Source organism: Phascolarctos cinereus, unplaced genomic scaffold, assembly GCF_003287225.1.
Source record: "Phascolarctos cinereus isolate Bilbo 61053 unplaced genomic scaffold, phaCin_HiC Scaffold_4;HRSCAF=312, whole genome shotgun sequence".
Classification (NCBI taxonomy): Eukaryota; Metazoa; Chordata; class Mammalia; order Diprotodontia; family Phascolarctidae; genus Phascolarctos; species Phascolarctos cinereus.
In genome coordinates this window covers 656914765-656938506 of record NW_027555847.1, presented here as the reverse complement: position 1 = coordinate 656938506, position 23742 = coordinate 656914765, and the positions used below count along the sequence as shown (strand labels likewise).

General features: G+C 42.9%; 2 protein-coding genes across 2 annotated transcripts in view; one reads left to right on the top strand and one right to left on the bottom strand.

Annotated features, from left to right (window-relative positions):
* The window catches only part of COLGALT1 (collagen beta(1-O)galactosyltransferase 1), a 37321-nt gene extending 30044 nt beyond the window's left edge, over window positions 1–7277 (top strand). Inside the window, exons 11-12 of the mRNA XM_020995163.2 lie at window positions 4555–4761; window positions 5628–7277. Coding sequence (XP_020850822.1) covers window positions 4555–4761; window positions 5628–5895 — 475 coding nt within the window. The 3' untranslated portion in view covers window positions 5896–7277. The remainder of the gene's footprint in view (window positions 1–4554; window positions 4762–5627) is intronic.
* A 2588-nt stretch (window positions 7278–9865) lies between these two features.
* On the bottom strand, window positions 9866–13694 carry LOC110214353 (zymogen granule membrane protein 16-like). Its single transcript, XM_020995234.2, has 4 exons — window positions 13599–13694; window positions 12231–12294; window positions 11302–11437; window positions 9866–10776 (listed from the first exon to the last, which is right to left on the bottom strand). Exons 2-4 carry the CDS (start codon window positions 12292–12294, stop codon window positions 10461–10463), a joined length of 516 nt encoding a protein of 171 aa, XP_020850893.1. The 5' UTR covers window positions 13599–13694; the 3' UTR covers window positions 9866–10460.
* Between the last annotated feature and the right edge of the window lie 10048 nt (window positions 13695–23742).

Genomic DNA, 23742 nt, shown 5'->3' with positions numbered 1-23742 from the left:
GGGGATAGTGTGCTTTATCATTAGTCCTTTGGGATTGTCTTGGATCCTTGTATTGCTGAGAATAGCTAAGTCATTCACAGTCCTTCATCAAACAATATTGCTATTACTGTGTCCAGTGTTCTCCAGGTTCTGTTCACTTCGCTATGGATAGTAATAGCTAACATTTATATAGCACCTACTATGTGTCAGACACTGTGCTAAGTGTTTTACAATTATGACTGCATTTGATCCTCACACAACTCTGGGAGGTAGGTGCCATGTAAGCCTTTTCAGATTTTTCTAAAAGCATCCTGCTCATCATTTCTTATAACACAACAGCATTCCATTACATTTGTATACCACAACTTGTTCAGCCATTCTCCAATTGATGGGCATCCCTTTGGTTTCCAATTCTTAGCCAACACAAAAAGAGCTGCTACAAATATTTTTGTACAAATAGGTCCTTTTCCCTTTTTTTTTGGATGTCCTTGGCATATAGGCTTAGCAGAATCACAGGACTTCTGCTATATGATGTTGGTGCTGTAAATGAGGGCCAGTCAGTGCCACTGAGGGCTCTCTGCAGGTTCCCAAATTTGATGACAAAGTCCTCTCCAAAGGAGGTCACTCAGCATCTGTACAGGAGAGGTAAAAGGAGAAGGCACAAGATCAAAGGACATTCTGTCCAGCCAGCCAGCGCCTCAGGGGGCCTGGAGATGCTGCAGTCCTCGGAATAGGCATCCAGATTGGAGTTACGGGATAGTGGCTCTAAAGATAGTTTCCTAGCCTCCCTTGTTACGGGGGGAAAATCCTATTTGTGATGCCTGTCAGACATTCTCTCTCCTTTTCCACGTTCCAGGGATGGTGGCTGGCAAAGAGAAGGCATCATCTGCCCCCTCTGCTTTCAGATCCGTGCTCTGGGATCTTTGAGCATGGTTGAGGGGGGTAGATGTTCTCTGACTTACTCAAAGTTAGCTAGCAGGGGGGATATCTAGGGTGCCAGGTATATGCTCTGGGGCTGGGTGAGCCCTGCTAGATGCTTATTTCTGAAGATGTTATTGGAAAAGAAGGGGAAACCTTCTTTGCTGCTTCAGGGTGAAAGTAAATGAAATGAACAATGAAAACTTAGAGGGCACTAGCCAGTTGATGTGGCTATAAATCCTCCTGGGGAGTTTTTTAATTCCTGAATAGCCTGGTCAGTGTCAGGAGAATGGCCTTCGGTTTTGTCAAAGTGAGAAATCAGGGGGCAGCAAGGTAGCGCAGTGGATAGAGCACCGGCCCAGGACTCAGGAAGACCTGAGTTCAAATCCGGCCTCAGATACATAACACCAGCTGTGTGACCTTGGGCAAGTCATTTAACTCCATTGCCTAGCCAAAAAAAAAAAAGAGAGAGAAATCAAAAGGTTTTATAGAGCTTCTTCTCCTCCCTTTGGGATTCTAATTTTAGTAACCATAGCTAACATTTATACAGTGCTTACTATGTGCCAGGCACTGTGCTAAGTGCTGGGGATGCAAAAAGAGGCAAAAGACAATCCCTGCCCTCTCAAGGAGCTTAAAATGGAATGGATAGTAATAGCTAACATTTATATAACACCTACTATGTGTCAGGCACTGTGTTAAGTGTTTTACAATTATTACCACATTTGATCCTCACAACAACTCTGGGAGGTAGGTGCTATTATTATCCCACTTTACAGATAAGGAAACTGAGGCAAAGAAAAGTTAAGTGACTTGACCAGGGTGACACACTAGGATGCTGATAAGTGTCTTAGGCTAAATGGAAGTCAGGTCTTCCTAATTCCAGGCCTAGTGCTCAATCCACTGGACCCTCCAAACTGGGCCATGTTAACTTAGAGTCTAGAGAGGAGGAGGAAATAAGCTCACAACATAAGAAAATCCTAACAAGGCCTTTTTAAAAATCATTAATATACAATTGATATGTGCCTAAATGTGTATATGCACATGTCCATCCACATATATTTTATAGCAAGCAAGATGGACTCATTTACTTCCCAGCATGAGGAAAGAGAGTACTTACAATTGTAAAATTCTGAAAAGCAAAGCCATATCCTTATACACAGAAGAAGAAAGAGTCATACTCATGATGGAAAATGCTATCCACATCCAGAGAAAGAACTGTTGGAATCTGAATGCAGAGCAAAGCTATTTTCACTTTATTTGTATGTGTGTGTAATTTTTTCCTTTTGTTCTATTTCTTCTTTCACAACATGACTAATATAGAAATACATTTTACGTGATTCATATATACATATATATAAAACAGTACGTACATACATATATATGTGTGTATACATACACACACACACACACACACACACATATATATATAAATACATATATATGTGTGTATACATACACACACACACACACACATGTATATATATATATATAAAACCCAGTTGCTTACCATCTTAGGGAGGGGGAAGAGGAAGGAGGGAAGGAGAAATTTGGAACTCAAAATGTTACAAAAAATAAATATCAAAATTGTCTTTATTTGTAATTGAAAAAAGTAAAAAGCTATTAAGAAGAAGAGATCATAGAGAGCACAGACCCTATGACATGGGGGTAAATCTTGGATTTTCTAGAAAATAACAGTCAAGTGGGAGATCTCATTCCCTGATGTGCCAGTCTAGACCCCAAGTCTGGTGTTCTGGCCTCTCTGCCAGATTTATGAATAAGATACAGTGGTTGTTTTGTGAGAACTATAAACCGTATTAAAACTTTTAAAAAACTCTTTTTGTGTGTGTATGTGTGAGGCAATTGAGATTAAGTGACTTGCCCAGGGTCACAGGGCTATTAAGTGTTAAGTGTTTGGTCTGAGACCGTGTTTGAACGTAGGTCCCCCTGACTCCAGGGCCGGTGCCACCTAGCTGCCCTAAAAAACTGTGTCTTGTGAGAACCAGGTCATCCAGGGAGGTAGCCTGCCATAGTGGACAGACCATTGATCTTGGAGTCAGAAAGATTTAGTTTCAGATCTTACCTCTTGTGCCTCAGTTTCCTCATCTGTAAAATGGGGTTAATATTAGCTCTAGTACCACAGAGTTCTTGTGAGGCTTACATAAGCTAATGCGTATAAAGCACCCATGTAGTACATGGGTCACTTATTACTATTGCTGTTATTATTATTATTTTGGGATTTATGGTCTTATAGATAGAAGAAATTCCCTTTACCAAAGCAGACTGACAATTGCTCTGACTTAAAAGTATCAGTGAGTTGCCTGGGATACTGAAATATTAAGTGACTTAGCCATGGTCACACAATCTGTCTCCTTTCAGAGGAGGACTTGAACCCAGGTCTTCATAACTCCAAGACCAACTTTCTCTCCAGAATACCGTACTGCCCCTCGTTAGTAATGAATGGAGAAGAAAACTTGGAGAAGAGAATGAAACAGACTTCTCTCTTCTCAGGACACAGATCGGGGCTGTGGCTTCAGAATGGGGCAGATGCAGTTACTCTGTTGGTTGTTTTTGTTGAAGTGTTGAACTGTAAAGGGAACAGACTTAGATATTTTATAAAACCTCTGAGTTGGAAAGAATATGGAATGCCATAATCCTCTTAAAAGAGGGAAACGGAATGAGAAGCAAGGCAGGGAGGATTGGGAGCTGCTTCAGGGAAAGAGCTGTTCTATTATGTTTTAATTTTTCCCCAGTTACATGTAAAAACACTTTTTAACATTCGTTTTTAAAACTTTGAGTTCCAAATCCTCTCCCGTCCTCCCTTTCTACCCTCCACCCCATTGAGAAAGCAAGCAATTCAGTAGAGGTTATACATGTGTAGTCATGCAAAATATTTCCATAATAGTCAGGTTGTGAAAGAAAATATAGACCCAAAACCAAAAAAAACCTCAAGAAAAATAAAGTGAAAAAAAAAAGTTGCTTCCATCTGTATTCAGATACCGTCAGTTCTTTTTCTGGGGATGGATAGCATTTTTCATCCTAAGTCCTTCAGGGTTGTCTTGGATCATTGTATTGCTGAGAATAGTGAAGTCATTCACAGATGACCATCTTACAATATTGCTGTTACTTTGCAAACAGTACATTTCACTTTGCATCAGCTCATGCAAGTCTCTCCAGGCTTTTTCTGAGAGCATCCTGCTCATCATTTTCCATAGCACAATAGTATTCCATCACAGTCACATTCCTCAACTTGTTCAACCATTCTGCAATTGATGGACATCCCCTCAACTTCCAATTCTTTGCCACCTGCTGCTATGAATATTTTGTACACATAGATCCTTTTTCTTTTTGTTTTTTATCTCTTTTGGGTTATAGACCTAGCAGTGGTATTGCTAGGTCGAAGGGTATGTATGGTTTTATAGCCCATTGAGCATAGTTCCAAACTGAAAGAGCTATTCAATTGGCAGGATTCGAGAACCAGGGTTTGGTTTCAGTTATTCAGATGAGTTCACGCCCCTGCTGTCCAGAGGCCTGAGAGGGGCCCTTCTTGAGGGGATGACCACATTGGGGTTCACTCTGGACAGGTGCGGGTCTCTTGTTTCTGCCAGGGTCCTAATGCTTTCCTGGCTCTGGGATGGGGCCATTTCTCTCTCTCTCCAGCTATGTGGGCAGGAAGAGGATGCAAGTGGAGCACCCAGAGAAGGCAGTGCCACATGTTCGGAACTTGGTAGAGGCTGACTATTCCTACTGGACCCTGGCCTATGTGATCTCCCTCCAGGGAGCACAGAAGCTGCTGGCTGCCCAGCCTCTCTCTAAGATGCTCCCTGTGGATGAGTTCCTGCCGGTGATGTTTGATAAACACCCAGTGTAAGTGTGGGGGGGAGCAGGGGTAGGGCAGGAGTGGCTAATAACAGTCCTTATTCTTGGGATTCAGCTCCTCTGGGAGGAGCATGAGAAATGGAGCAACTGTGACCTTCCTTGACATGTGTCTATGGTGAGTAGACAGCCCGTGTGTGACTCTGTTTTGGGGAATGTGTGCCATGCAGGGAGCACAGGGCTACATGTCTCCCTAGCTGGTTTTTTTGGGGGAGGGGCAAGATAAGGTTATCACTAGAGAGATGGCCCCATGTCTTTCCTGGTAGGGAAGAGCAGTGTCACCATGCTGGAGGAGATAGCCCAGCTTTCAAGGTTATTTCAGTAGAACTAGAGACTTTGTGCCCTTGGCTGTGGTGTTGAAAGAGGGCAAGGTCATTTGAGAGCTTGGCACTACCTGGCTAGTTGGGTCATTTTATCTACAATCAGAGCTCATTACAATCCTGTAATACCCTTCAGGGCTACAGAGAAGGTTTTTCAGGGTAGGCTGGGCCAGCTGTAGTAGAGCTCTTTGGCGCTGAGTTTTCCCAAAAGGAGAGGTCCTGAAAAAGATATATCATTTGACTTCATTCAAGTTGGAGTTTGGCCTTTGGGGAGTGGTGCTACCATCTTACAGGGCTCCCATCTCAGGGATCAAGGGAGGGGCTTCTGTAGGCCAGAGGAGGGTCCAAGAGAATGAGATGGGGAGGTGAGAAGATGGGCAGACTTGGGAAGAGTGTTAAGTCAGAGGCGAAGGAGCCCAGAATACACTGAACCCCCTGAGACAAGGGATGTTGAGAGGGGAGAGGAGTGGCTGAAGAACGTGGGGAAAATTCAGGGGAGGTGGCAGCTCAGCCCTTAAAGAGACCTATTTTCTGCAGCTCTGACTACAAAGAACACTTTGAGAAGCGGGACCTCCTGGCCTTCTCAGTGGAGCCCCTCCTTGTGTACCCCACTCATTACACAGGGGACGATGGCTACATCAGTGACACAGAGACCTCAGTTGTGTGGAATAATGAAAAGGTGAAGACAGACTGGGATCGAGCCAAGTCCCAGAAAATGAAGGAGCAGCAGGAGCTGAGCAAGGAGGCCAAGAACTCGGATGTCTTACAGTCCCCACTTGACAGCACAGCCCGGGATGAGCTGTGATCCAACAGAGCTGTGTCTCAGAAGCCCCGAGGGCCTGGCACCTATTGGGAGCTGGGGTGGGCACAGCAGGGAGGGAGGGAGCAAGGGAGTAAGGGCAGAGCCCAGGCCACAGGGAGGGAGAACCTGGCAGCAGAACTGCACCCCACTGGCACCTCAGGCTCTGGGGAGACCTATCCCAAGATTATAAGATGAGCACCATGCTCAGATTGGGGGAAGCACGGTGGCACGCGCACACAGTGGAATCTTGATAAGTACATGACTGATTAATCCTGCAGTGTGCCCTACTGGAGAATGTGCTTTCCTCTTCCTTTGCATCAAGATCTAGGGACCTGAAGACCTGGAAGACCTGGAAGAAGAAGTTTGAAGTATTTTAATTTTTTTGGTTTCTCAGACCAGAAAACCCTGCAGAAACCACTCAGCTTCTGAGCAGTCAGTGACCTTCCCTAGACTGCGGCAAGCACCTCGTTTCCACCAGTGTCTGCCAGGGGTTCTTGCAGCCCTAAAGATTTTCTGAAGGTCAGAAAGCCAAATTTTTAGCCAGGCTTTGTCTCCCTGAGCACCATCGGGACACTGGCCTGTCAGCCTGACTTTCTGCCCTAGCATTCACCATTACTCAGGTGACCCTTTTGGTCTGGCTCAGGTATTATGGATGCATATGGAGAGATGATTAGGCTGCTCTGAATGAGGGAGTTGTTCTACGGGCCTTGCAGCTGGCAGCAGGGCTAAAGGGGCCCCCTCTGGGTGAGGGCTCTGGGCAGTAGCACCTTCCTGCCCCATCTGCCCTCATGGATTTATGGTGACATTTTCAGCATCTCACCAAAACTAAGTTATCTTAACCTAAAATCTAATTTCTACTTCATGGGAAAAATTGATCTAATCATTGCTGGTGTCTGAGATCCTTTCTAACTTTCAGTCCTATGATCCTGGGTTCCCTTTGGCTTCCTTACGTAAAGAACACATTCATCTTTTACTTCCAGTGGGCTGGCTACCTTTTTTTTTTTTCTCTCTGCTGTCAGCCAGCTCAGGGGGGTGAGATGATCAGAGTAGACTGTCATTGCAGACTGCCTTACTCTACTGGTTTCAAAGGTCTTCTTATTGGGGGATGGACTAGATTGTTTCTTCAGTTAATTTCTCCATTACCTACTTGACCCATCAGTCACCAGAAATTCAGAGGATGATGGCCCTTTTTTTTGAGGCGCCTGGTGTGCCTTTTTATAAGCCTCCTACTCCCACTCCCACCTTGTCTTCTGTTAGCCCAGATGAAACAGTGTTAGGCTGGGAACTGCTTGCTTTTATTGCAAGTGATTGTTTTTTGTACAGTGTTTTTGTAAATGTTTTGATGTTTCTGTAAATTTTTTAAAAAAAATAAATTGCTTTCTTGCTGTTGTCTTTTTTTTTTCTTGGAATAAATATTTGCTTAAGCGATTTTATTAGTGGGGTTGTCTAGGGCTAGGATTATGGGGAGGAAATGAAAGGCATCTATCAGTCAATAAACATTTATTAAACTTATCGTGTACCAGGCACTCACTAAGCTCTAGACATAGAAAAGTAAGCAGCCACTTCCCAGGGTGGAGGAGCAAAGGATCATGGTATTGAGAAGAGGTTATTGGCCATTTTCTGTGAGTGAGTGCTCATGGTAGAGATTAGGTTAGAGGTGATTTTAGAGGTGATTTCTTTGCTGAGTAGGAAAAGGATTTAGTAGAAAGGAGCATGTGGTTAGAGGTCCTTTCATTTGGGGACACTAGCTCTGGGTAGGGAGAATAGATGGAGAAGCCATTTACTAGGATGAAGGCCCACTCCCATTAGGAAAGGCAAAAGCTTGACCCAAACATGTCTACTCTAGTTCTTTCCTCATCACATCTTCTCTGGACTGTTGGCAACCATATTCCTGTTTTCAGGCCGTACTTTCTGCTTTACCCTGCACACAGCCACCAAACTGATATTCTCGATCTGACCAACATTCAAAATTCAAATTTTAAAACATTCCAATATACAAAAATCTTCACTGGCTCCCTATCATGTCTAAGTTAAAATGGAAACTGAGTATGGCATTTAAAGCTCTTCACAATATGGCTCCCATCTACCTTTCCAATCTTAATTCTTACTACTCTTCTTCAAACACTTGCCTGTCAATCTGGCTTGCTGGTTTTCTCTGAATATGATATTGAGTCACCTGCCTTCCATGCCCAAATCTCACTCCTTTCTCACCTCAACCTTTTGCCCTCCCTCGATTTTTGTTTTTGCTTTTTGTTGAGGTAATCAAGGTTAAGTGACTTGCCCAGGGTCACACAGCTAGTAAGTGTCAAGTGTCTGAGGCTGGGTTTGAACTCAGATCCTCCTGACTCCAGGGCCAGTGCTCAATCCACTTTGCCGCCTAGTTGCCTTTCCTAGCTTCTTTTAAAGCCCAGATGAGGTGCTGCTTTTTAAAAATGCCTTTCCTGTTGTTCCCAATGGTTGGAATTCTTTTCTTTTTGAAATGACTTTGTCTACATTGCGTTATCTTATTTGTACACACAGTATCTTCTGCAGAATATAAGCTCTTTGAAGTTAGGTACCTGAGCTCATAGCTTGCTGGGGCTGTTTGAATTTCTCTGGCAAGGACAACTCCAGGCCTTTCAGAATTATCTTCTCCATGTCAGATCAAGGCAAATCTTCAGAATTTTCCTCTCTCTGGTGCTACAGCTCCCTTCTGTCAGACCTCTTTCCTTCTCCTTTCTTCTCCAACCCCAAGTCTTCACTGGTAACCAATTCTACCTTCCAGTATGTCGTCCCTTTGGACATATTGCCTCTATACTCTTTTATTAAACACATTTCCCTCTGGGAAAAAGAAGAGATCCCAGGATCCAATAAAGGTGCAGGGCCTCAGGACCTAAAGAGAGGGATGTGCTTAGGTCTCATTCATCCAGGGCCACCTGGCAGATGGAAGAAAGCAGATACTGCAGCTTGAAAACTTGGGACAAGAACCTCTAATTGGTGCCGAGCACCACTGGGTGGCGGCACTAACACTTTTCTTGCTACAGCAATGTGATTGACAGATAGGCACAGTTGTGTTTCCATGTGTGTCCACAAGGTGGCTCATAGGTGTGAGTGAAGGTCAGACGCTTTCAACGGTAATTAGAGTAATTTGTCTTTCCAGGGACTCAGGAGAACCCTTAATCCTGGTTTGTTATTTACTAGGGGCAGCTAGGTGGTGGTGCAGTGGGTAGAGTGCTAGGACTGGAGTCAGGAAGACCCATCTTCCTGAGTTCGAATCTGGTCTCAGACACTTAGTAGCTGTGTGATCCTGGGAAAATGACTGAACCCTGTTTGCCTCAGTTTCCTCACTTGTAAAATGAGTTGCAAAGTGCTTTTCTATCGTAAGTTGCTACACAATGCTGCTGATTGGCTATGTCTGAAAAGTTATTAAAAAAAAAAAGTGTGCCTAGGAAGCCACCACTGCTAGTAATAAGTTAGCAGTCTTCCTTAATATGCTAATGAATTTATTTGCTTTAGGTTTGGCCTGCAATCTTTAACCCACAATCCTCAAACCCCGACTCATGGGTAAGCCTCTCCAAAGAGGTCCCATTGCTCTTAGACCAGAGAATTCCCTGACAACCTTCATCCCAATTCCTTGAGGGTTCCAGGAGCAAACCAGAAAAAAGAAATGTCAACTGCCCTTTGTGGACTGACCAAAGCCAGGTGCCACCACCCAAAAGCTGAGAGAGGCCAGAGGGGATGCTACACGTAGCTATGTACATTTGTGACACTCCCCTCCCCCCCCATATTGGTTGGTTGGTGTCCTTTGTTCTTGGAGAGGACCAAGATGACATCACCAGAATGTAAGCTCCTTGACAGCAGAAACTGGTTTTTTTTTTTGTCTTTGAGCCACCAGACCTAGCCCAAATACTTGTTGAATTGATTTGAAGAGCAGAGCAAAAACTGAACGAGGCATAACTTATTCATGAACACAAAGTAGCAGCACCCAGCAGTGTATGATACAACCAAGAAAAACCATTTATTACAGATACAATTGTGTTAAACTTTTTTTTTGGCTGCAGGATAATGGGGAGGGGTAAAGTGTTTGGTATCTCAGGGCTTTAGCTGAGAAGAAGAGGTCAGTCTTATCTGCAAGCTCCACCCCCTAGAGAACACCTGTCTCTTCCCATCAGCAAAGTGTGAATCCTGTTTTATCTGTGTCCTTCCAAAGGCTAGAAGAGGATCTCCTTCTCACTGAATGCAGGATCCTGCCTTCCTCTTGTTTTCTCTCTTCCCTTCCCTCCTTCCTTTCCCCTCCTTTCCACCCTCTTTCTCCTCTCCTTATCTCTCCACCCTGTTCCCATACCCCCCCTTCACCTTCCCATTCCCTCCCTTCTGGACTCCCCATTTACCCTCAGGTCCCTTTCCTGTTGCTTCCCTAGTCCTTTCTCTGCCTCTAATCCCCATATGGAACTCCTTTCCTCTCCCCAAAGGGTATCCTGCTAATTTTGTCGCATATATATTTTGTCACCCACCCCAAATTCCCATGACTCTGCTAGGCTCAGGGAATATCGAGCCTTTCCCCTCCCTCCCTGTGCCCTGTCTGACTCTCAGGCCTTGGTGAGCTTGGGCTCATCCCAGTGAAAGCCGATGCCAGTGAGACCATAATTATTGTGGTGCCCACTGATGTAGCTTAGGAAGGCTCCTCGGAAGTGGGGAGTAGCGTTAAAGGAATTGCCTGCTGGCTGCCCAAAAGTGAAGAGACGGTGATAGTTGGTGATGAATATCAGTTGCTGGATGTAGTAGGAGTAGTATTTGCCTAGGACTTGAACGATCATCTCATTCTTCTTGAGGAGAACCTCGTGGCTCAGTCCTGACTTGCAGCCATGTAGTTCGCTCCAGGTGTGGGAATACTGGAACTGAATGCTGTGGAGATGGAGGGTGAAAGTAAGTGGGAGAAAGAGCTGAGAAGGGTCGGGAGGACAGGTGCTAGTGCCCTTGGAATGAGCTAATGCTCTCACATTAGCTCAGTAAGAACATAGGGCACGGGGCAGCTAGGCGGTGCAGTGGGTAGAGCACCAGCTCTGGAGTCAGGAGGATCTGAATTCAAATTTAGCCTCAGACATCTGACACTAGCTGTGTGAGCCTGGGCAAGTCATTTAACCCCAAATGCCTCACCAAAAAAAAAAAAGGAATAAAGTATATGCCACTTTAAAAAAAAAGAACATAGGGCAGGTGGGAAAGGGAGGTGAGGGAGAAAAGGAAGAAACCTCTTGAGGTGCAATGTGGCAGAAGTAGGAGGAGGAGGTATCAAAGGCCACAAGGGGGTTGGAGGGGTCAGGAGGCCAGAAGTCCTGGGTGAGTAGACAGGATGGTCAGGAATACAAGGCAGGCATAACAGGAGGTCACATGACAAGCTGATAGAGGCTACTGTGAGCCCCAGACCCTTACCCATGGATGATCCCACTGCTTTGTTCATAGATTCGAAATCCAGTTATCCTGCCTCTTCTGTGCTCCCCTGAGAGTGAAAAGCTAGTTCCCCCTCCACTTCCATATTCTCCAGAAAATGAGGACCCTCGCTGTTGACCTGGAAGCAGGAAGGGGAGAAGGGCTGGGCAATTTCTGGCCTCTATGGGGAGCTAGATAGTAACAACTTACAAATATTGTGCATGTATTATTTTACAGATATAGAAAGACACTAAGACTAGAAGAGGTTAGATCTGAGAGTCTATGAGTCTGTAGACCAGATATACCTTCCTCCTCCCCAGGCAAGCTGCTTGTATTCGATGTTGGTTTCACTTCTCCAGGGTTTGCTTTTCATAGTCACACATTCTGAGAGTTGGAAGAAACCTTTTTTTTTTTGGACATTCATTTTCTTTTTTGCTCTTTTGCTTTTTGCTGAGGCAATTGGGGTTAAGTGACTTGCCCAGGGTCACACAGCTAGTGTCAAGTGTCTGATGCCAGATCTGAACTCAGTTCCTCCTGAGTCCAAGGTCAGAGTTCTATCCTCTGTGCCACTTAGCTGCCCCAAGAAACTTTAAAGATCGTTTAAAAATATGAATTCTCCAGTTAGTGAACTAATTCACACTGTAATGTAAATGACTGATCAGACTATGGGTGCAGACACTGGATTATCCGCTGCATGCAAATTTCACAGCCCTCACATGAGGGTGCTGGTGAGACTGAGTGGGAGATGGGAATAAAAGGGGTGGTGATGTCAAAAATAGGGGCCAGCAATGAGATCAATACTGAGAAGTTAGGAACAAGGATCAGAGATGAGGGCCAGGGATGGAGACTAGTCCTGAGAGATGGGTCAGATGTGATCTGGGGGTGGAATTGAACCAGTAGCAAGACGAATATATTGTAGAGGCATCACTCACCGTTGTCCTCAGCAGTGACAGTCACCGGAAGGGTGAAAAGGAAGAATATCAGCATCAGCATCATCTAAGGCAAGGAGAAAGTGGAGGTCAATGTTGCCCCAAAAGCTCTTGCCCTCAAAGCTTTATCTCCTCTTCAGCTAAGAATGTCAAGAGAGTCTGGGGATAGAGTACCACTATGAGCAGCCTTCTCCCTAAGAGCTTTGACTAACAGAGTGATCCTCTTCTAGAGATATTTAGGGAAGGGGGTGAGGTGGTAATTGTAAGTCCTATCTAGAGAACTTTGGGAATACTGAGAGAATCAGCATGCCCTTTCCCCTTGAAAGAGTTTTGATGAAGGCAGGGAAGGCATCAGTATTATAACCCTTGCCCTGGCAAGAGCTGGGGTAATGGGTTCTTCCGGTGGATTCTCCTGAGATTAGGAAAGTGATGTAGTTAGTGTGGCCCTACCTGAAAGTCAAGAGTTAAGAGGAGAGGGTCAATGTAAGCTTCCAAAGAATTCAGCGGGAGAGTTGACGTGAGCTCTTTGAGAAGCTCAGAAGGGGGTCACTGTGAACTGCCTCAACTTTGCCTATGTCCCCCAGCCCCTAAGACTTGGTGGTAATTTTAGTGACTGAGGGTGAGGATTCCCCCGGGAGATATGATCTCTGTGTTAGTAGGGGAACATCTGTCTGATGACAAGCAGGAAGCTTCTTCCATCAATTCCTGTTGAAGATCCCATATTCCCAGATCAGAGCTTGCACTGGGGTAAATTAGAACCACCCTGATAATTGTCTCAGAGTGATCAGTTGATTGTAGAAAAATGGGTCACTCTGTAAAATAAGATCTTGTGCTACAATGAAATACCATGTAATGCAACACAGTATAATGTAGCCTAAGGTGTGTGACATTGTGTAACATATGATAGCACAATGTGACAAATTTGCACACTCCATCAGCATTGGCTCCTATGATCAAGCCTAACTCTCCTGAGCTTCTCCCCAGCCTATTTCCTTCACCTTGCACCTTATATTCCTCCCAAATTCTCCCAAGGTTAATTTCCCACCCCTATTATTTGTTGTTGTTCAGTCATTTTTTAGTCATGCCTGACTCTTCATGATCCCATTTGGGGTTTTCTTGACAGAGATCCTGGAGTGGTTTGCCATTTCCTTCTCCAGCTCATTTTACAGATGAGGAAACTGAGGGAAATAAGGTTAAATGACTTGCCTAGGGTCACACAGCTAGTAAGTTTCTAAGGCCAGATTTGAACTTAGGAAAAGGAGTTTTCCTGATTCCAGGCCTGTTACTCTATGCACTGTACCACCTAGCTGTTCCTCCCACCCCTATTAATATGTCAAAGTCTGGGCCACCCTGAGACAAGAGAGAACTTACCTTTCTTCACTCTTTATGACTGGTCCTCAATGCTTCCACAGAGTGTCCAGGCAGAGTCCTGTCCTTTCTGCCCCTTAAATGGCAACCCACTCAGTCCTGGCAGTTGTCCAAACCCACAGAGCCAATCCCTCTGTCTGTTCATCTCACTTCCTCATCCATATCTCAAGTCTCAGCCTCCTGAGTTCTTGAATAAGAACAGCACTGAAGGTACAGGACTTGGGAATGGGGCTCCTGAGCTTGGGAGGGAAACGGAGCTTCCTGGAATCTGAGAATTTGGGGATTTAAAGGAGGACACCCAGTTCAAGTCCCACCCTGAAATATAATCTCCTTCTGTAATATCTCCCCACTTCTCCTGTCCCCCACCCCCATCTAGTTTCTACTAGAAGACCGTTAGTGACAGAAGCAACTCACTGTTTTCTATTCGGCCTTGGGACATTTTCTAATTACTAGAAAGTTTCTCTTTATGCTAAACCAAAGTCTGCCTCTCTGTACCTTCTCTCATCCTCAGCATTGATCCTAGTTCTATCTTCTGAGACTAAGCAGAATAAGTCCAATGCCTTTTTCCCATGAGTAAAGTGCTTAGCACAATGCCTGGCACATATTAGGTGCTTAATAAGTTCTTATTCCTTTCCTTTGTTTCTCTTTTACAATTCTTGGGGGAGGGGTCCTATTGATTCTCATAGGGTAGTTCCCTCAACATCTTGGCCTTCCTCTGGACACACTCTGTGATGTCACTGTCCTTCCTAGAATGTGATGCATCTGGAATATCATTTTCCAGATGTCTAGAGCAGAGTACCATCAACCACATTTTGTTTTTGTTTTTGTTTTTTTGTTTGTTTGTTTATGGAGGCAATCAGGGTTAAGTGACTTGCCCAGGGTCACACAGCTAGTAAGTGTCTGAGGCTATATTTGAACTCAGGTCCTCCTGACTCCAGGGCAACCCCATTTTGAGCACTATTCCTCTATCTTTGCAGGGTATTGGGAACTACGACCTTTGATAGACTGGGACTGATCAGGAGAAATAGAACCAGAGTCTAACAATTGACTCTTCCCCCACTCAAAAAAAAAAAAAGAATATATCTGTGATACATTTTAAAGTTTAGTCTGCATTATCAATATTTCTCCTATCACTTTCTTAAGTTTAGAAATAATAAAACAATAAATCAAGCCCTGATTTGTAGTGTTTGTAGAATTCCAATGTGTAAATGCTCACACTGAAAAATTAAGAATCAGCTCTTAAGAGCTTGTTGGCAGTGGTTCCAGTATGCCCTTGAATGTGCCTGTAGGACGGGTATGTGCTTTCTCTCCATGAGACCTGAGGCAGCTCACTGGGGGCTGGAGGCAAGACAGACATTTCCATTGGAAGCTCCAGGGGCCTAGTAGGGTCTTCTATTTTTTTTTCTCATGGTCTTGAGGCATTTATTTGGACCCAGTTCCATCTTACTTGTATATCTTCCATGGAAATACTATTTGACTGAGTCTACAGAGTTTGAGACATTCACTCCTCTTTGTCCTGCACCCAACCATTGTGATTTGTGGCCTGAGTTTGGTCTTGGGAAAGCCTGACCTCCAATTAGGGGGCTCCCCATTCTTGAACTGACCCTGTAATTTCAAGTCTTCCTAAAAGAGAGAGGGAAGGTACCCAATGTACAAACATGAATAGGGTGTGGGTCAGGTAGTTTATTCCTATATAGAAAAATACTAAGCATAAAAAAATCATACCACACATTAATAGAATAATTAGAATAAAGTAACAACTTATAACTAGGTTTACAGTCAGTTAGGAGGCTAACATTTACCTCACTGGGACATAAATATCTATCCATTTGACATTCCACCTAGACTGGGCACTATCTGAGCAAACAGCCAAGCCTGACTCAGTGTTTTCAATGACCGACTCCTCTGATACAGCAGCTTCCCCTTTCATCATCCACTACTTCTAAGGGGACATTACTGCCTCAAAGCCCTCTCAGCACCTTTGGAATTCACAAGGTCATCTCTAGTCCTGGATGAGGTACTCTTTCTTTTTTTAAATTATTTATTTATTGTTAGTTTTCAACATTCACTTCCATAAGATTTTGAGTTCCAAATTTTCTCCCCATTTCTCCATCCTCCCACCTCAAGATAGCAAGCAATTTGATACAGGCTCTACATATACATTCATATTAAACCTATTTTCATATTGGTCATGTTGTAAAGAAGAATTAGAACCAATGGGTGAAACCACAAGAAAGGAGAAGCAGAGAGAGAGAGAACAAATAATATGCTTCGATCTGTATTCAGATTTTATAGTTCTTTTTCTGGATGTGGACGGCATTTTCCATCATGAGTCTTTTGGAGTTGTCTTAGATGCTCGCATTGCTAAGAAGAGATAAGTCTATCAAAGTTAGTCATCGCACAATGTGGCTATTACCATGTACAATGTTCTCTTGGTTCTGCTCACTTCACTCAGCATCAGTTCATATAAGTCTTCTCAAGTTTTTCTGAAGTCCACCTGCTCATCATTTCTCATAGCACAAACTAACTACTACAGGAATGCAGAATGACTTGAAGGAAGCCAAGAGGTGGAGATGAGGAGGCAGAATATTCCAGGCATGGAGATAAACCAGCGAAATTTCCCAAATGTGACAAAGATGGCAAGGAAGCTAGCATCACTAGATCAAAGAGTATGTGGGAGGGGAATGGGGCTGGAAGGTATAAGAAGATGGGAAAGATGGGGAGGGCAGGTTTTTAAAGGCTTTGAACATGGAAAAAAGGATTTTATATTTGATCCTAGAGATGATAAGAAATCTCTGGAAGTTATTGGGAGTAGGGGTTGGAAGGGGACAAATGGAGGGCCAAAAAATTATACGCACATTTTCCAGACTACAGGGGCACTGTGCCCCAATCCTCTCAATGTGGAAGGAATAACTGTAAGTACATCAGGAGATATTGAGCTTTCAGTAAGACCTAGAGCACTGCTGACCTCAGCTGAGTTATTTTCTAGACTTGAAGTTTTCAGGTTGCTAAACCCCAGCAGAAAGGAGAGCTCTGCCTCAAAGGGGAGAAGGTTATTTCTCTTGCTTTGTTTTGTTATTTCTATCTGTTAACAGATCTGTTCCTTCATATATGCTTCTCATCCTTATTGCTTATAAGAAGTAGTAAGATTAGAGACATGAAACTCTAGGGAGACAAGCAGCCAAATTCGTAATATTCCCCAGGGTTACCATGGTGGGGGGCTGAGCCATGATTGAGTTATTGTTGAGGATCCACAAAGATCTGAGCTGGTCCACATCAGTTTGGGGCAGATTCTAACCCATGGGTCATAGCAGGCTAAGACCTGCTATAGTTTTTGACTGCCACATCATCCTGTTAACTACAGTCTGAATTTACAGCCCACTAAACTCCTCAGGGTCTTTTTGCATAAACTGTTATATATTCAGCTCTTCCCCTCTCCAATACCTTTGAAACTGATCTTTATGCTTCTTCTTACTGCATTTCATCTTCCCCTCCTTGACCCATCATCATGTTCCTCTTAACCTTGGGCAGCATTCCTAGACCTTTCCTTGTTTGTCCTCTCAACCTCGACATAGCTCCACTTTTTGTTTTTCTTGGAATGTTTTCATCTGCCCTAACTCATTCTGGCCTTTAGTCCTCCTTGACGTTAACCTTATGTTTCCAGGCTTTTTTCATGTAACTCCCCTTTGCATAGTCTACATTTTAGCCAATACTTACTGTTTCCTGAACTTGGCATTTATTTCCCACCTCTGTGCCTTTGAACAGACTGTTTTCCATTCCTGGAATTCACTCCATCCTCAACTCTATCTCTTCAAATCCTGAGCTTTCCTCAAGTCTTAGTTTCTGTGCCATCTCCTATAGTCCTGCTTCTCCTAGTTTAGTGGTTCCCAACATTTATTATTCCTTGAACCCCTTTCAACACAACAGAATGTGTTTCAAGAACAATAGCAACAAAAATCCTCAGGGAAATTTAACAACTTATAATATGCTATTAGATTTATTCATTAAGTGTTTACAATAACTACGATAATAACTTTTGCCTCCAAAGCTCCAAATCAAAATTTATGTAATACAATTATAATTGTAAAATATAAAAATTTTAACCTATAATTATAAAAATTCTAAATGTAAAATGATAAAACTCTGATTGTAAAATAATTATGAATATTTTATGTGGGACAGTCCATAAGAATTAAAAGAAGCAATCCAGCAATATCTTTTATGTTTACTATGATCTGCAAGACTTCATATTAAATTTCTTTATTTATCACAGAGGAAAAATATATTTGTAACATAATAGGGCAATTATTTACCGCTTAAGGAGCTGTTAAAGAACCCCTTGGACCATCATTGAGAATCTGGAAAGAATTCTCCCAAGAGGAGAAGAATCCCCATTCTAGTTGTTAGTTTCTTTCTTCTTCAAATGATCATGTATGTAATGAATTTATTTAACATGATAGCCCTCAGTAATGTTATGCAACTTCTACCCATGCTGGATAGCACCTTTTCTGCAATTTATAATCTTGAAAAGGCACCTGGAGCATTGAGAGGTTGGGTTTTTGCATACCTATTTATCTATCTTTTACATATATATAATATTAAATATTTACATGTTTATAGGTATATCAAAATAAATCGAGACTTTAGTTTTATTTTGCTTTTTGTCCATAGAGCATAACATAGCAACTTGTGTATAGTAGGCACTTCATAAATGCTTTTGGGATCAGATTGTATCATAGGACCACACTCCTCTTTTATATTTCTTGTAGAATCTGGTCTACCATTTTGGTCTACCTATCCTTTCTTTTAACTCTTTGGATCTCTTTTCCCAAGGTCTAGGTTACATATCTGACTATCTCTGGTATTCTTTTCCTTTCTATCATGAGCTCCAAGATGGCATGATCAATGCTGTTCTAAAGGTTCCTATCCTCTCCACTTCACTAAGCAATCTTCCCTTACTCAATAAAATATAATTTAAAAAAAAAAGAATCAGCTGTCTTCTCACTGCATGTCACATCTGTTCCCTGCATGTATATTCTTCCATGTGAATTCCCTAGGTGAATGTATCTGTAGTGAGATGTCTTCCAGGTTTACAATGGAAACATTCTATTGTTACTTCTCTATTTTGCTAGTTTATTGAATGTCTTCCCTTTAGACTACCCAATGTCCCACCAGCTGCACTACTTTTGAACTTTTTCAGACTTCTCCATTCATCATGCTTTCCTTCCTTAGGAAAATTATCATTTGGAAATCTTACTATCCTGCAAGATCGACTCAGCCTTGGTACTTATATCTCATTAGCACCCTCTGCCCCTCTGGTTGGACCCTTTGACTGGAGGGCAGAGGCATGAGCTCTAGGATCTCCAATTAAAGAAAGGGCCAAGCACAATCTTCTCTCCATTTTTTACCAGCTACCTTCTCCCAGTCCTACTCCCCTCTTTTCAGCTTGCTTTTGTGTGTTGTCTTCCTCCTTTAGATTGAAAGCTCCTTGAGGACAGAGACCTTCTTTCTTTTTATGTGTATTTATATCCCCAGCATTTTAGCATAATTCCTGGCACATAGTAGGTACTTAATAAATGTTTATTAACTATTGATTATTGGTTCATTGTGTCACTTGTCTGATTAATAAAAGTAAAACACTGATGTAGGCTCATAATGTAGAATTTTTGGCAGAGAGGACTCAGAAAGTACCTTTAGCCAGATGCAGCTTTTCTGAGGGGACCCACGAGTCACAATGACCTCTTTTACCTTCTAATCAAACATTCAACAAGTATTTATGAAGTGACTACTCCACATCAGACACTGTGCTAGGCACTGGAAATACAAAGGCAGAAATTAAACAGTCCTACCCTCAAGAAGTTTACATTCTATTGGGAGAGACAATATGTCCATGAATTGGTATGTACAAAATGTAGGGGAGAGGGACTGGAAGCTACGAGAGAGGAACTTCCTCTGTAAATACAGGTCAGCACCTTCTCTACAATTTAGAGTCTCAGAAAGTTGCCTAGAGCACTAAAGGGATATTTTGCATATTTATATCTAAAATAAACGCAAGGTTTTGAGGGGTTGGGGAAGAAAAATGGGAAGCTAGGGGATCAGGAAAGGTCAAAGAGCTTGAGCTGAGATGTAAGAAAATCAGGAATTCTAAGAGGCAAAGGTGAGGAGGGGATACGTTCCAGCCTGGAGACCAGCAGAGGCACGGAGACAGGAAATGGAGTGTCGTGTGGGAGAAACTTCCAGAAGATGAGTTAGGTGGAACTATAGAGTGAATAAAGGGGAATAATATGTAATAAAGCTGGAAAGGTAGGTTGGGTCCAGGTTGTAAAGGGCTTAAAATACCAAACAGAGGAGTTTATATTTGATTCTACAGGTAATAGGGTGAGTAGGTTTGATGAGTTTATTGGAGTTTATTGAGTCAGTGAATGACATGGTCAGTCTTGCCCTTTGGCAGATGTGTGAAGGATGGACAAGAGTGAGGAGAGATGTAAAGAAGAGAAATCCATTAGGAGGTGATTTCAATAATATAGGTGAGATGTGGTGAGGATGATGACTCTGTGACTGGAGAACAGAGAAGATTTTGTGGGGGTAGAAATGATAAGATTTGACAACAGATTGGATATATGGGGGGAAATGAGGAGTTGAGGGTGATATTGAGGTTATAAATCTAGGTAACTGGAAGATTGGTGGTGCCCTTATGGCCAAAATAGGGAAATTTAGAAAGGGGGTAGGTTTGGGGGAAAAGAGGAATTCTTTTTTGGATGTGCTAAGTTTGAGATGCTTACAGAAAATCCAATTTAATATGTCCAGTTGGTGATGTGGGATTAGAGATGAATATATACATGTGGGAATCATTTATATAGAAATGATAATTAAATCCATGGGAGCTGTGAAGTCATCAAGAGAGAATGATTAGAGATAGAAGAGGGCCCAGAACGGAGCCTTGGCATATACCCATAGTTACTGGACATGATATTGATGATGACCAAGTAAAGGAAAGGAGACACATAGGGGGGAAAACCAGCATTAAGTACCTACTGTGTGCCAGATACTATGTTAAGCAATTTACAAATGCCAACTGATTTGATCCTCAAGCAATCCTGTGAGGTGGGTGCTATTATTATCCTCATTTTTCAGTTGAAGAGAGTGAGGCGGATAGAGCCAAATGACTTGCCCAGGGTCACACAAGTACACTTCTGAGGCTAAATTTAAATTCAGGTCTTCCTGACTTCAGGTCTAATACTTTATCCACTGGGACACCTAGCTGCCTAGGACAGGAGGAAACGGAGGAGAAAACAGTGTCATGAAAACCCAGAGGGGAGAGACCACCTAGGAGGTGAGGGTGGTCAATAGTATTAAGTGCTGCAGAGGTCAAGTAGGGGTGAGTATTGAGAAAAGGCCCACATATTTGGCAATTAAGAGACTGTTGGTAACTTTAGAAATAGCTATTTCAATTAAGCGATAAAGCCAGAAGCCAGATTACAAAGAATTGAGAAGTGAGGGAATCAGAGAAAAAAAAGCAACAGGAGTACCCAGCTTTTTCTAGAAGCTTGGCTCTGAAAGTCAGGAGAGATATAAAATATCTAGAAGGGATGGTAAGGTCTAGTGAGAGCTTTGTTGTCTTTTTAAAAAGGTTAGGGAGACTTGGGCATATTTGTAGGCAGCAGGGAAGAAAGATGGGGAGAAGTTGAAGATTAGAGAGACAGAAAGGATGAGATTGGGAGAAATCTTTAGAATATGGAAAGGGATGGGATCAAGAGAACAAGGAGAAGAGCTCCCTCTTCATTGAGGCTAAAATAAGGGAGCAAGAAATGAGAGATGAAGTGCAAAGACTGTGAGAGATGTAGAATAATAGAGAAGAGATAGCTCATGGCATATGGCCTCTTTACTCCATAACAGATCAGGTGAGGTCCCCAACTATGCATGTGTTAGGAGGGGGAGTGGTGGTGTAGAAGGCTTGAGAAGAGAAGAGAAGGTTTGGAACAGCCTCTATAGGGGATGGGATATAGAATCAACAATTATCAGTGAGCCAGGTCAAGAATTTATCAGCTGCCCAAAGCTGGGGGTCTCTGCTTCCAGCAGACATCTAGATAGTGAAGTCCTTATCCTGCCTCTAGACTCTATCACGTACTCCTGCTTAGGTTCATGGATCTGCACATATGAACATCTTTTTTAAAAATTCAATGTTACTACATTGCCACTTTATTATAACACGTTCCTTTGCATGAAGTATATTCCTCCATAGCCACATTCCAGAGTCCTATCCCAAGTGTCTGGCTGGGAGGTAATGCCTATAATTTGACAAGACTTACTACATCTCAGTGATAGGTACGGGGTTGTATTTACCTCCTGGTGTTAAGATAGCTAGCCCACTTTAGTACCTATTGTGGGCAAACTGATGAAGACACTTCAAAGCTATGAGTGTTACAGTTACAACATCTCTACTTGGAAAGGGCCTCAGAGATCATTGAGTCCAACTCTTAGCAGAACAAGAATGTCCTCTATAGCACCATGACCAATGGCCATCCAGCTTCTGGGTGAAGACCTCACCCGCTACCTCCTGAGGCACTGCATTCCCTGTTTGGATAGCTCTAATCATTAGGAAAATTTTCTTTATATCAAGACTAATTGTTTCTAGATTTCTACTTTCCTGCCCCGAGAGTCAATAAAACAAATCTTCCACAGCTCTTCAAATCCTTGAAGAGTTATCCTGTCTCCTCTAAGGCTTATCTTCTCCAAGTTAACTATTCCTTGCTCTTTGAACTGATCTTCATAATGTATGAATGGGAGGTCCTTTACCAAACTGGTTGTCCTGCTTTGAGCATTGTCCAGCTTGCAAATATCCTTCCTGAGATGTGGTACCCAGAACTAAGCATGGTACTCCAGATGTAATCTGACCAGGACAGAGGTCAGCAGCATGGTTGCCTCCCTAGTGCTGGATACAGCCCAAGGTCATGGGGCAGCTAGGTGGCACAGTGAGTGGATAGAACACTGGGTCTGGGATCAGGAAGGCTCATCTTCTTAAATTCAAATCTGGCATCGGACACTTACTAGCTGTGTAACCCTGGGCAAGTCACTTAGCCCTGTTTGCCTCAGTTTCCTCATCTGTAAAATGATCTGGAGAAGAAAATGGCAAATCACTCCAATATCTTTGCCAAGAAAACCCGAAATGGAGTCACAAAAAGTCAGACATGACTGAAATGACACAACATGACTGAAATGAACAAGAAGGTCACATAAAGTTTCTTGGCTACCATGTCACACTGTTGACTCAGATGGAACTTGTAGTTCACAAACCCCCTAGATCTTCTTTCAAACTCTCACATAGTGAGATTACCTATCCTGTACATGTGAAGTTGATTTTTTTTAACATAGGTATTACCCAGTGTTCCAGAATCCAGCCTATTAACATGCTTTTGGATCCTGACTTTTTCATCAGTGTGTTCGCTATCCCTCTAAGCTTTGTGTCATTCAACTTAAGTCAACCGAACAAGTATTTATTAAGCATATAATATGTGTCACTTATTGTGCAGGGTGCTAGAGATACAAAGACAAACATGAAATAGGCTTTGCCCTGAAGGAACTTACATTCTGTTGGTTGAAAACAATGTAGACAAATGAATGTAACACTTCTTTTTTTGGGGGGGGGAGGCAGATTCTACTCTGTCTCCCACCATGGGATGGAGGAGTGGCCTGGCTCCTTCCTGAGAATTCCAAGATTTCAAATTTTTACTGATCTCTCTAGCAAAGGAAGGATACAGAGACTTGGATTAGACTCTGCAGGATTTTGACACAAGCCCTCAGAAGCTTGGAACTGGGAGTAGGAAGCAAGGAAGAGGAGAAAATAGAGACAAGGGGGAGGCAGGAATCTCTCACTATGCCTTCTCTGCTCTCCCTTAAGCTAATTCATTAGTCAATAAAAATATACTAGAAAGAGGTAGCCCTGTGCCATCCTTAGAAGTAATTCTGGGGCGGGGGGAGCAGAGCCAAGATGGAGGAATGAAGGTCACAACTGCCAAATTTCCCTCAAAACTTCTCCTACAAAATGACCACAGAAAACATCAAATTGAAATTTGAGTGAAGAAGCTAATGAAATTTTTTTCTACCAGGGCAACTTAGGAAGACAGAAAGAGAGGTCTGTGGACACTGG

Bases quoted from the DNA above. Each gene is read 5' to 3' on its own strand.
- LOC110214353 (XM_020995234.2), bottom strand. From the start codon at position 12,294: ATGATGCTGATGCTGATATTCTTCCTTTTCACCCTTCCGGTGACTGTC. The intron at 11,438-12,230 runs GTGAGTGATGCC...TCCTGCTTCCAG, and splicing joins TGTCACTGCTGAGGACAACG to GTCAACAGCGAGGGTCCTCA. The intron at 10,777-11,301 runs GTAAGGGTCTGG...CCATCTCCACAG, and splicing joins AGCAGTGGGATCATCCATGG to CATTCAGTTCCAGTATTCCC.